General features: G+C 36.9%; 1 protein-coding gene across 2 annotated transcripts in view; it reads right to left on the reverse strand.

The window, feature by feature from the left end:
• Positions 1 to 13,760, reverse strand: part of LOC111341474 (metal cation symporter ZIP14) — a 20,689-nt gene continuing 6,929 nt past the window's right edge. Inside the window, exons 3-11 of one of the 2 annotated variants that reach the window (XM_022948455.2) lie at positions 9,818 to 10,312; positions 9,000 to 9,168; positions 8,335 to 8,504; positions 6,463 to 6,654; positions 6,077 to 6,223; positions 4,228 to 4,332; positions 3,239 to 3,542; positions 2,809 to 2,996; positions 1 to 2,287 (exon numbers count right to left, since the gene is read on the reverse strand). In XM_022948455.2, coding sequence (XP_022804190.2) covers positions 2,144 to 2,287; positions 2,809 to 2,996; positions 3,239 to 3,542; positions 4,228 to 4,332; positions 6,077 to 6,223; positions 6,463 to 6,654; positions 8,335 to 8,504; positions 9,000 to 9,168; positions 9,818 to 10,312 — 1,914 coding nt within the window. In that variant the 3' untranslated portion in view covers positions 1 to 2,143. The remainder of the gene's footprint in view (positions 2,288 to 2,808; positions 2,997 to 3,238; positions 3,543 to 4,227; positions 4,333 to 6,076; positions 6,224 to 6,462; positions 6,655 to 8,334; positions 8,505 to 8,999; positions 9,169 to 9,817; positions 10,313 to 13,760) is intronic. The other variant, XM_022948463.2, reaches the window with a different exon arrangement.

Consider the following 13,760-nt stretch of genomic DNA (forward strand, 5'->3'; position numbering starts at 1 on the left):
TGCAGTAAAAAAACAAACTTTATTTCGTCTCTTTTGATGATTTCCTTTAGTCTGATGCACAAAATACCGGCTAGATAAATGTACTTCAGATAAGAGTATCGTCATCTTCTAAAAGAAACTTTCTGTTTAAATATGATTACTAAGATTACTCTTAGAGCATTAAATACACCTTCCTTTACTCCTTACTTCATTCTATTTAAAAAGCGGTATATTGATGATGGTGACTAAAAGCCCAACCTTATTTTGTTGAATATATCAAAAAAACTGTAGAACAGAAGTACTGTAAATATAAACACCTAAATTGTTCTCCATATTTTGTGACTAAATTCAAACAGTATGGTCTTCTCATGTACCAGCTTTTAACCTTTTACTGCCAAGATCTCAATAGTAAATCTCCTTACTATCAGCCATACAGTTCTTATGAAAGCAGTTCAGAGAATTTGGTATTAGATCAACCAAATATTCCCTAACTGATATTTTTCTTACTCACTTGTCTGTTAGATATTGTAATGACATTGTAGGGAGAAATTCAGTCTTGGTCACTCATAAGAGTTAAAGGATCGATAAATTCCCAGATGTTTCATGCAGTTTTGCACAGATATAAATAGTAATCAACATTGGGAAATGCTTAAGTACTTGTCAGTTGCAATTTTCAATGTGCTTATTTTAATCATGCTATTTTATGCTTGCATAACAAATGAAATAAGATAATTTGGGACAAAATTGTTTTTTTTTTTTTACATCTGTTCATCATATGGCACATATGAAGTAAAAAATTCAAAGTGTAATAATTGATGCTAAATGATTTCAGGCAATCAAAATACAAGAATGTCTAAAATCTTATAGTTCAGGTAGTTATAACAGAGTATTTCCACTTTCTATGAGAGTTAACAGATTCAAAATTTTGTCCCCTACAAAATCCACTAAACACCTTTCTAACTTGGAAAAAAATTTGGCTGAATTTTGATGAAAGCTCTTTCTTTACTATGATAAATACAAGATAATTTGTTGTTCCTACTGGGCTTGTTTAACAGAAGGAATGCTCTAAAAAACTCGACAAGTCAAATAACTAGTTATAAGAATATCACAGCAAAGCCAGCGTTACTAACTCAACATTCAACTCATTCATCACATTCACTCTACTGCACTCTTTAAGGTGGCTGAACACAGTTTTTGAGTGCGCTTTTGCTGATGCAATTCAGCGCGTGCACAGGGATTGAAAAAAACAAACATGCCGTCAATAGAGCGGTCATTTTATTTACTCAACACATACCCGCACTATCTGTGCTATACTTTTCTCTATAGTTAGCGCAGTGTATTGAAGGCTGTAATCTTTTATAACAAAGATATGTTAGAAAAGTTAACGGTGCAAAGAACCCAGCAATTCTCAGCTTTTTCGTCATCACCGAAAGAACCCAGTTAAATGCAGCTCATGCATAGTAAGTCAAAAAATTGCAATTGAATGAAAATTGCTTTCTCAGGAATATGCCTATTTCTTGAGAACCACTCATTAGAATTTCCTGAAATTTGGCACGAAAATACTTAAAGAAATAAGAAACTGGAGTATTGATAAACAAAATTATTTTAAACAAAGGAAATTCTAGAAAATTGAGTGAACCTTCAACAAGAGATAATTAAAGATCTCTCTGTTAAATTGTTAGCAAAATGGTGTTATGTTAACTTGTCAGTATCGTTACAAGCTCGTTGTATGCAAATTATAAAGAAAATCTAATGCCTAGATTTTCTACAAAGTAACAAAACTGATTTTAATTGCCTGTTTATATCTATTCATGTCACCATGGCAACAGCACATACATCAGCTTAACTATCAAACAAACAAAGTTTGTGTTGTTAACTTGCTTGCTGCCAGTTTTGGCGACCGAGAGATCAAGGGTTTTAGAGAAAATGGTGAAAGAAACAAAGGTATCAAAAACTGTGTTCAGCCACCTTAATTAGAAAGAACAAACAATATATTCATAAGAAAGGACTTGTGCCAATCATGTCACTCACTTATCCAATCAAACAAACACCTGCAAAAAAAACATTAAAAATATCCTAATCTGTACTTCACTAAAACACTGAATAGCCCCAGGAAATCTTTTACTACTTTGTAGAACAACAATTTGACAAGGGCAAATGTTCACTACCAAGTTACAGCCATTAGATCTTCCTCATACAAGGATATCACCAACATAATCCCAATTCCAAGTAGCATGCCAAAGTTTTGACAAATGAATGTCACTGCTGGTTCAGTCTGCAATGACTCGCTGTGCATCAGCTCTGGAAGCTGCAATAAATATGAGTTGTTACGTTAGCTCTGAACTAAAAAGTAGAGCATATTGTACCTCAAGGCATAAATTTCTTTAAGCAATAATAAGCAGAAGTGTGGTTACCTGTGATAAAAAAAAGTGAACCTATTAACTAACGGGTCCTATGAAAGCTTAAGTCTCTCTTCCCCACACTGGGCTGAGGCCGGGTGAAACATCCAAACTGTGATAAGATCGCATGTCAGAGACTGACTTGCTTGGCAGTAATAGCTTATCCCCTTTCATTGGTATGATGGTTACCACATGGATAGTTTGTAAGTCTGCCCAAGGTTACCACAACCCTCCTCTAGTATCTTGCCAGGTTTCCCTCACAGTGGACTAGTACCCACTCAAACTCCTACCCAAGAAACAACATGGTGACCTGGCCTGGGAACCAAAACCCTGCACCTTTGGATCTACAATTCAAAATGCTTCCTACTGACAATAGCCCTCCATGTCTGGCACATGAAGTATGTCAAATTCTAAAGTAAATATGTCTTACCATGTCCACCAAAGCTACGTAAAGGAAAATTCCTCCAGCAATGGCAAAGATCCACAATCGCACATCAGCCTGCTGACCAACAGAAATGCCAATTACCAAGCCAATATAGCAAGAACAGGCTGACACGAAATTTGCTAACAATGCCATCTTAACAGACATGCCAGCCGTCAGTAGAACTGCAAAATCACCTGCAAATTGAAAAAAAAATTTTAATGCCAGTCATTCAACTGTTCAAATGATCTGGCATTGACAAAATCAGATGGGATCACAGATTGGATCTTGCATGGGATTGCAGATCAATCAGAAAAAAATTTTGGGAAAAAATTAAAATAAAAACAACAAGAAAAACAAAGAATCTAACCATTCATGTAAGTAGCAATATTACAAAATGATCAGGTTGTAAGCATGAGCATCATAAAGATTTTCTTACCAAGTTCATGCGGCAACTCGTGGCAAAACACAGCTATTGACGTACTTACGCCGCCAGACACACCAGAATTCCCTCCTGATGAGAATGCTGCACCAATGGCTAAGCCATCGCCAATGTTATGAAGAGTATCACCTATTATGATCATCCAAGCAACAGCTGCTACCTTACTCAGAGGTTTTTTAATTCCTTCTTCATCGCTGAGTACTGAACGGCGTAACAAGATGGATTTCAGACTTTTCTTGGGTTTGCCTGAAACATCTTGAAGGGCTACAGCTCCATCCCCTTTGACCTCACCATTGGTATTCTGGTTAAAAAAAATATATATCTTCTTTGTACATGCATAGGGGAAATTTCAGCTTACATGACTCTTCAGCAGTGAGTGCTGTTTATAATCACCAACTGGATGTTAGAACTGTCTAGCTGCAGTTTAAAATCTTCTGAGAAAATTGCCTAATACCAATGTAGCGCCATTAAAACACTTTTGAATTGTAGAAAATTTCCGTGAGTAAAGGGAACATCAATTTATCAGCTACAAGGCCCACCCTGTCAGTGCTTATCCCAGTTGCAACTGCATGATGTAACCAGTAATTGTGGCTTATTATTTATTGATCATACACAGGAAATCTTAAGCAGCCCTTTGTTAACATACCTTGTTGGTCAATAGTTCATTAACTTTATAAAAATTTGTGACAAATTCAGTCTCATCAATTTAAAAAATTCACTGTTTCAGCAATCATGCATTGTACAAAGCACATTATTCATTGCTTGGTTAAGTTGAAAACTGAGGAGCTTTCCTTAAACAGTTCCAATCACTTATTTGATGAGAGCACATCACTTCTACACATAACAACATTCAAGAGTATACTAAGAAAATTTTTCCCAAGTCAGAATCAACAGCTTGGGAGGTAAGATCGTTCAAAGTTTACCATTATTATCAAATTACTACACTATTAATGAACACAAAATGATATTGTCAGTTGTCATGTTACCTGATAATCACCCCCTTCAGTATCTGAACTAGAAACATGCTCATAGACACTGTGTGAATGGAATGTACACAAAGGACTGGAGTTGTAGTATGCTGTAGGACCCTCCTTTAGCAATAAAAGATTACAGGCTTTCATTTAAACTTCAATTCAATGAAGATCAACCAAACCTTAGAGTTTAAAGATTTTTAAATTAAAGTAAATTAAATACTGCATTTATCGGTATATAAGTCGACCCTTTATGACTGAAAAATCAACCCAAAAAATCACCCTCGACTTATACACAGATCATAGACAAAGATCTGACCCAAGCAATCCAAGAAATTAGCATAACAATTGCCTGAAGTCCATTAGGAAAACTGAGTTCACAAAAACAGTTCTAATCATTTTTGAGTTTCATTAGTTTTCAGCATGTTCTTCATCAACAAAAAAATTTGAAATAACAAATTTTATGTGGCTTAAACAGAAACCTTGTGGGGCTAATTTCTATTGTATCTTCTGATCTGTAGAGCAGACATTCTTCCTTACAGCTTCGCTGCTGTTTTTGGTGCTGAATTCTCATTTTCATTGAACGATTACAGTGGCTTAGTGACCTGGCAAAAGCTGTTTTCTTGCACGATCTTGTTTGTTATGCACGTGGACCAATTATATTGTGTAGTTTCCAAGATGGCATGAGTTTTCATCAAGCGATCCTTCGAAGCTCTTTGGTGTTCCTTCAGTCTACTAAATCTCCTTTCAAAAGGTTATTTAAATGCATGAAGATTTCATTTTCAAAGCACTTTACAAAATATGGTAAATTACTTCTCCAGTAAATCAAACTGCTCATATATGCTACAATCGTGAATCAAGGTGATGTAAACAAGTGCTACTAAACTTCACTGCACACATTTTGCTCTGCAGTTTTTCCTGTAATTCACCGTGTTTTCAATACATTCTCAGAAATAAGAGATCAGCCATTTGGGAAATTTCTATCGGTCTGAATATTTCTTTACTAGAAATTATGAAAAATCTGATTTTTGACCTTGAAAATGGGGTTCGAATTATACATGGATAGATACGGTAAACTTTTAACACATCACATTTGTAATTCAGAATTTAAAAAGGCACGCCCTTTATACACTAACATCAGTCTGGATATTCTCACTACTATTCTCTGTACATTTCCTAAAGTGCTGACAAGGAGAATTTTTTCAACAATCAACAGCTTCTTTAGTTGGTGATCATTTCCTTTATTCTCATGCCTTAAGGTGTGTGATTTGGAATGATTATTGCAAGGAGGAATTACATGCTTGCCACTCTTAGGAGTCAAAAAGTTCAAGAATTATTTTTTTTAGGATTCTCTTATAACTCTTAGTTTTCAAATTAGCATCAGGGCCACATCCTCTGCATTGTACTCTGACCTGATGACTTTTAGAGGGTTTTCTATCATGCAATTTTACTGTAATCATGTAGCCTTAACTGAGCTGAGTGCTTTCAGTGGGGTTTTTTCTGGGGTTGATGCACTACCCAAAGCCTAATTCTGTTATGACCCTTCGCATCTGAATTCTGATTGCCATTCTCCTTTACTTCCTTAATCTCTTTAAGGACTAAAAGCAATATTTACACACAAGCCATATAAATTGGTCCCCATATTCAAATTCTTTCCCAATTTCCACAGCATACCTCTACATTTTAGATATCTGATGGAGGTGCTTAAATCCCCTGTGAAGATTTCACTTGATAAAAGCTTGAGCTAACTGTTCACAAGTGTCCATTTATACATTTATATATTAACTTGGGTAGAGTGAAGTACAGCATGTTGTTCTCCAACCTACAGACAATCTAAATAAAAACCTATTAACATTCTGCTTACCACATTTGTCAAAACAGTGCCACCATTGTCCACAGGTGGTGCTTCTTCATGATGATTTGCAATAGGTGGTACACCTTCATGGTGCTCCAAACTGGAACACTTCCTTTTGTTTTTGAAGCTCATATGCCGACTGGAAGGGCCAGGCAGCTGCAAAGAGGGACAATAACACTTAGTTTCAGTGCAGAAAACATTTTCTGGTCATGTAATCATTGTGAGGATAACAAAGAACTCCTGATTTCAGGCTTGAAGAAAAAAAACAAAACAAAACAAAACAAAGAAACAGAGAGATTAATGTTAACACATCTCATTTTGCCATTAAAAGAAAAGATAGAGGAACAAACAAAGACTGCAGCACATGTACTGTCCAATGAATCACGTCTGCTCACCTCAACATCAGCATCAATGTGGCTGTGTTCTCCAACCTTACTCTTCAAACACAGACGCATCACAGTTTCAAACAGAAAGAATGCATAAATAGAGGCCAGCACAACCAAAGCTTTCCAAACAAAGCCTTTATCTTCTTCTTCATGACCTTCATGGCCAGCACCTCCCTCATGGTGTGCATGAATACCAAATGCCTGCATAATGGGAAAAAATCATCATTATAAGGGCTTGACACCAACGGGGGTTGCTATTATGCAAGCCTGTGAGCCGGAGCCATTTTTGCGAGCCCCAAAAGTTCCTGCCAAAAACATCCAAATATGGACATAATGTGTTTTTATGGTATTGAATACAGGGGGTCTACGTGTTGTTATGCAAAGTGCAAATATGGTGGAATCTTCTCTCCTGGATAGTAAGTCTTGTTTTCATTTAATTTGTTCCACTTTAGTAGTTTTTTTTTTTTTTAATAAAATTACGCAAATGTTTGAGTACTAATACTTTTTACACATTTTGCTTTTAATTATCAGATCTGGGAGGTATTTTAAAGGGTTAAAAATCCTAACGACAGCAAGCTGAGTTTTGTCTGACACGAGATGAGTTGTGATTTACTTCGATCCTTCTTGTATTTGGCCTCGCTCAATGTGGCAGATAAACTGACCACTTACATCAGTTAAACTCACTATTTCACATGATTAGTTGGGAATAAAAATGAAATGACAGCCTGCCAAGTATCTTGCTTTTGTCTGGTTTTGTTGCTGCTGAATCAAATCACTTTTGAATAATTAAAAAACCCAGAAGTTTTTAAAAGTTATCTTTGGTATATGATAGTGGTCTAGGTGGTGTATTAGACTGTCCTGACTTTTAAAAGAGGCAGTTTCGCACTGTTTTACAGAGATATCAACAGAAATTATGAGCTTAGATGCTGAAAAAAAATTGCTGCTGACTATGCTGATGTTCCGGCAGCAATAAATCCTCCCTGGTTGTAAATGAGTGCATAAGTGCATGAATAGGGTACAAATGACAATTCATGCTATAGTTTGTTTATTAAATATTTTTCAGATTTTCACCTTCAAATGCTTTCCGGAGAGGAGCCAAAGACTGTTAGAATAAAAAAAAAGGATAGAAAATGGAAACATATAGAAAAAAAACAGTGGCTTGCAAGAAAAGACTCAAGGCCCGCAAAAAATAGCTCTGGCTCACAAGCTTGCACATTAGTTAAACTTGACACTAACAGTAGCCAACAAGCCACAGACTGGTAGAAATTCAGTTTTGGCTGATGGTTTGCGATTTCCACTGACCAGTTTGGCTAGTAAACAAACTGAAACTGTTGTTACATCTAAGATGTCAATAGCCACTTGGCTAGTAAGTTGAAAAGTTAGTGTCAAGCCCTGAATCATGGTAAAGTAAGTTATGTCTTCTTTCATTGGTAAATAACATATATAAATATATTCCCTATTTAGTTTGCCAGAATTTAAATACAAAAAACCTTACATCTCATGGAAGCAAAGGAGTAAAGAGCAGCTTCTCCCAGGGTATCATTTCAATTTACTTGAAGACAGTGATCTTCCTATTTCATAATTTGAAAGTCATGTTGTAAACAATTTCTGCTTTTACTTCATAGCACAAAGTATCATTTCTAAAAAAACTTTATCATCATCAACCTGTAAAACCCTGCAAGTGACTTGAATTTAATTTCTCCTTTCACTAATGCTATTGAATCATTTATTGGAATCATGATAAAAAAGGAAATGATCATTGACCCTTACAAGCTTTGATTGTTAAAACAATTCTCCTTGTCAGTACCAAAGGAAATGTGTAGAGAACAGTATGGAGAATTTAGAAACAGATGCTAGGGTTTAAAGGGTTTCTGTTCTTACATGAGGTAACAAATGAAGTAAACCGTCTCCAGCCAATGTTCCAACAGCGACTGCAACCAAGGTGGCCAGGATATTCTTGTACATTCTGTTCTCAAAAAATGGGATGATGGCCACACCAGCCAAGGATGTGAGACTGATGAAGGTGACAGCAATAAAACCATAGCCCCATACTGAAAGCGAAACAATTGTTAGATTAAAATGGTTCAAATCTTTGAACATTGTGATGTGCACAGAATGACCTTACCTGTGGAAATCACCTTTTGGTCTTTCTTAAATGATATACATCATTACACTTAAAAAGATGTAACAGGCATGGTGACTTCACGGTTATAGCCCTGGCAGGTGACATTGTGTTATGTTTTTAGGCAAGACACTTCATTTTTATAGTGCCTCTCTCTTCACCCAGGTATTTAAATGGCAGCAGTAAATTTAGTGCTGGGGGTAACCATGCGATGGACTAGCACCACATTCAGGGGGGGAGCTGAAATACTCCTATTCGCTTCATGCTATGGAAACTGAGAAACAACTATGGAGGAAAAAGGAGAAATCAGGAGGAGGGGACAAATGTATTGCATGGCCAGAGAGGCAAATAATGTTAGCTACAAAAACAATACACATGTAATACCTGTGAGACACAGGTAACAGTATTACTCAAGAACACTTACTTTTTGCCATGTTCTTCTCTGTTGCTGGTGCATCTTTGTGAGCTTCATTGCAATGTCCACTTTTGGCTTGTTGAATGAAAGCAGGGCAAAGTTCTTTAAAGTCAAATTGATCTGCACCAATCATGTGATCAATGCCAAAAACTGTAAGCATATCGTCGAGAGAGTAACACTGTGAACATAATGATATAATATGCCATCTTTAATATTCCGTTGTTTCACACAGTTATCATACTTAATATAAGTTTACCAAACATGTAATCAACATCAGGAAAAAATTATAATTTCACAATCAGTTTAATTCTCCTTTTGGCTGTGTTATAATTTCATGTCTAATTTATCTAGTAAAATGCTGCCAGGTAACAAGCAAGCTTTGCTGGCTGTATGGGCTCTAATATATTGTAATACAATCAAGGAGTAGTGGTTACTTAAAAGATTGACACAAGCCTTAAATCCCAGTGATTAACATATAACTTCTTCCATAAAACTCAATCATGAAAATACTCAAACTTATAAGGTAGAGGTTATCTTGATCCCTTCAGCCCAGTAGCCAAGTGGCTAGTGACAACTTAGCTATTACGACAATTTCAGTTTGTTTGTTAGCCAAACTGGCTGGTGGAAATCGAAAACCACTGGCCAAAACTGAATTTCTACTAGTCTGTGGCTGGTTGGCTACCATTAGTGAGAAGCCCTGTAATACCAAATTCTTGTAATACCAAATTCTTGTAACTAAAGTACAAGGAAATGTTTAGTAGCTAGAGGGGAGAGTTCACAATCAGATTGTGGGAGCTAAAGGGTTAATTAAGTACTATGTTCCTTACAGTTCCAGTTCCAGTCCCATGACCATGACCATGCTCATCAACTGCACGGCGATGAACAGAATGAGGGGTCTTTGATCCCAGTGATGTAGACAAGAGGGATCCAGCAGATCTTCTTCGTCGGTGCTTGTGACCATCGTCGTGATCATGGGCATCCTCCCCACTTGATGACTCAGCTTTACCAATTTTAAGAACTTTCATAATTGCTTCCAAATCTCCCTCAGAGAGGTGTGTCTTGTTTTCAAAGAGCTCCTTTATGAAGAACTGCCTCGAAGGTAGGGAGGAAGTCTCATTGTGTCCATGTGCCTCCTCAATGCAATATCCTTGTACTAAATGTAGCACAATACTGGCACACGCAATTTGAAAGTCTTCCAGATGAAGGGGTTTCTCTTCCTCTTTATGATGGTGACTTTCCTCTTCTCCATGGTGTCCCTCTCCTTCATGATGACCCTCTTCTTCCTCTTCAATCTCTTTAGCAATGTCCTCAGCAGAAAAACACTACAAAAAATACCAATGAAAATCTCAGATTTTTTCCCTAAATCATGCTCACCTTTGTAAAGTAAAGCAGCATTGAAAGCTGTACAAAGTTACACCTCCCTATTAAATAACATGACTGAGAAAGTGAGCAGCCGTTTTGAGTTTTTTCTCAGTTTACAGGAATCAGGATTGATTTTGAAGGCCTTGGAGAATTTCAAGGCTTACTTTGTCCAAAACGTCCACTACAATTCAGAACAATTCTTCTAAAATACACAATGACCACACCATATCTAAACTCATTATGATAAAACTAGTGGGGTAAAATATTTTCTTAATTGGCATGGAAACTGGTATACTCATTTACTGTTGGCTTGATTTTACCAAATAATAGTAAAATAAAAATCACGATCGTTTTCAGCAAAACTCTTATTTTCTGTTTTCTCCTGATTCCATTGCTATTGGTTTCATATTTCCTTAAAAAAACAATTGAACAATCACATAAGTGCTCAATAAACCATCATAGTGATACAACATGTAACTGAGCAAACTTTGCAGACAGCAAAGATTTCAAAACTTTCACATCCATGTATAAATTTACAAATCATTGACAACTTTTTCTGCATGAGAATTCAAATGCTCATGAAAAGACTGCTCAAAGATAGGTGCTCAGTTTGTTTGCTTCTCACTCCCCTTTATGCCTGTAATGACAGCTTTGTGGGAACAAAGCATTGTGTTATCAGAGATGAACAAACAGAGTAGTTACAAAACTGAATCAGATGTAAAGGTGTTTGAAACAACTCACGAAATTTTAACAGAAGCAGTTCACCTGGTTTGTGTAGTGCTTTAACCAGCCAGTCTATTACTTATCACAGTGCAATGGGAGACAGACTGACAAGAATTCTATTTTTTACTTTCTAAAACAGTTTAGGTTTTGACCCAATAGATCCAAAGCCCTCTTAGTATTATTATTAATAATAATAATAATAATAATAATAATTTAATATTTATATTGCACAAATTAACATGAAGATATGATCAAATGTGCATCACAACACTTTTCGGGGGACTTCGGCCGGACTGCATCAGCAGTTTACAAACATTCGAAAGAAACTTTATTTGAAGATGCCCCTCCCCCCAATTCCCAGTAAACAGGCCAGACCACATCACAGTAATCTCGTGAGTGGGTTCTTTAACGTCCCCTGCCTAACCAAATTAACCCATTGACGTCGGGTGCGCCCTCATGCGCCCGGAAATAAAACCCCTCTGAAAATCCAGTGCGCCCTCATGCGCCCTGTCAGATATGACTCTTTTTTATTGGCTGTAGCTAAGAAACCGTAGTCCCCTGGGTATTGAAATATATCGGAACGTGACCTGCATAAATTAACCTTTCATTTGAAGTTATGTTTTTCATTCTGCGATTCGTGTGTGATTTTTAGCGAATTTTTGAAAATAGCATTCAGTATTTTAGCATGGCTTCTCGCGGATTTGACGATACTTCGCGCTCTTCCGATGAAGAAGAAATCTCTCCTGGTTTTTCCCTCTCGAAGTGGCTGAAATTCGACAGGAACGGCAGAGAAGGCTACAAGAAAAATCTGCGTGATGTTGATCGAGAAATCGGGTAGATCTTTGATTTCGGCAAGCACTAAGGGGGAACAAACTCTGATGTCCATATTTTCGCTAGCAAAGAAGAAGAAGAAGATGATGAAGTAGATAGTGACAACGAAGATATGCCTTTGGGGTTCAATGGTCAAACACACTAAGTGAAATCGACATCGAAGAGTTTACCATAATTTCCTCATGGCCCAACGAAAGATCTGGGCGAGGGTGCAACATCGAAAGATTTCCTTAATCTTTTCATCGACGATGGGAGAAAGCGAAGTGATAGACACGCCTTCGAAACATATGCTTGTGAGCAATGCGGCGTTGCATTATGTCAGCAAATGCGTGGCGAACTCTCCTGCTTTTCAAAATAGCACGGAGGAAATTAACTCTTAAAAAACACTTAACCTTTGTTCTTAAATTGTACCTTGTTTTTTTTTTTCGTTCTTTGGAGCGCTGTATTACGCTGTAAAGCCTAATTTCATTTCACCTTCACTTTGCGAGTAGCGAACTGGTCAAAGATAAAACAACTTTCTTTGTTTGGTATAATCTAAGCGTTGTTCCTAGTCCTCTAACTGAAAGGGTTCTATTCAATCGATAGTTATTTCATTCTTCAATAGTTCCAAAGACAATTTTCTGCCAGGTCTGTGTAGGCTTAACTCGTAACTTCTAGTTTTTTTTTTACCTCGTGACGTTCACTGATGTCAGCACTGGCGGTAAATTCAAATTTGATCTGTGCAAGAAAACTTACGAATTTCACTCTCTTACCCGTGAGATGGCCTGTTTTAATGCAAAATTTTTTTGACTGATTCTTTTTGTTTGCATTTCTGCTGAGTTAAAAGCAGCAATTGAGACTTACCGTGGTTTTAAGATGTTTTCATTTCCTTCTACATAGTAGGTAGTACAGTGATGGTCACTTTGTTTACTTGATGTCCATACTTTAATATTTTTTTTAAAAAAGCATAACATACATCTTCAGGATTTAAGCAGTTTAAGTAATTCTTTATTGTATTGGCAATCATGTTTTAAAGTTTCACTGCTGAAGGGTAAAACCAAGACATAAAATGGTAAATTTGTTTGGACCACATGGTTTTTTTTAATTTGACAGCCATTTTGTCTGGATTTTCAGGGGTGGTCTGGGCTGAGGGCTTTGGACCCAATAGGGTTAACTACTTAATAGATGCGGGAGACGGGACCAACGGTTTATTCATCCTTATCCCAGAAGACTAGAGCACCCATCCATTTCTTGATATTATAGAAAGGTAGCGCATTCTCCTCAGTTATTTTAAGACCTTGAGTGTTGGTCCAGCCAGGGCTCGAACCATCCACCTCAACCTCCCGCACAACAATCCAGTGCTCTAACCAGTTGAGCAAACCGGGAGGCGATTAGAAGGTTGCTAAGTCAAAAACTGTAATTCATTAATTGTAGCTTGGGATAGTCAATTTAAGAGCTTTTCTGTAACTGTATCTGTATCACAATTCTTCTCTCTCTCTCCTATATATGTTTCTTTGTAAACAAGTGAAGGGAATTTGGTTTTACATCAAAACAACACTCCATTACAGTGCCTATGAAGTAAAAGCTTTTTTGCCCAGTTTGTTTGCTTATGTCGTGACGAACACAGCTAAGCGATTTTGACCGACCAAAAGAACTGTCTTGTATTATTTTATGAACCTCAAAGTTTGGATTTTGCAATCTGATATGGGTCCATTTTGAGCGTTGTCAAATCTCATCTTACAAAGGAAGTGACGTAGTTGGTGGTTCTGAAGATGACAAACAAAAGCTTAAACAAAGCGCCAGAACCACCGACTATGTCATCAGAGCAAAACTTGTTCCCAGTTTCCAGAGACACCGATAACGTCTAACTTACGG

The sequence above is a fragment of the Stylophora pistillata genome, chromosome 12 (genome assembly GCF_964205215.1).
Source record: "Stylophora pistillata chromosome 12, jaStyPist1.2, whole genome shotgun sequence".
NCBI lineage: Eukaryota > Metazoa > Cnidaria > Anthozoa > Scleractinia > Pocilloporidae > Stylophora > Stylophora pistillata.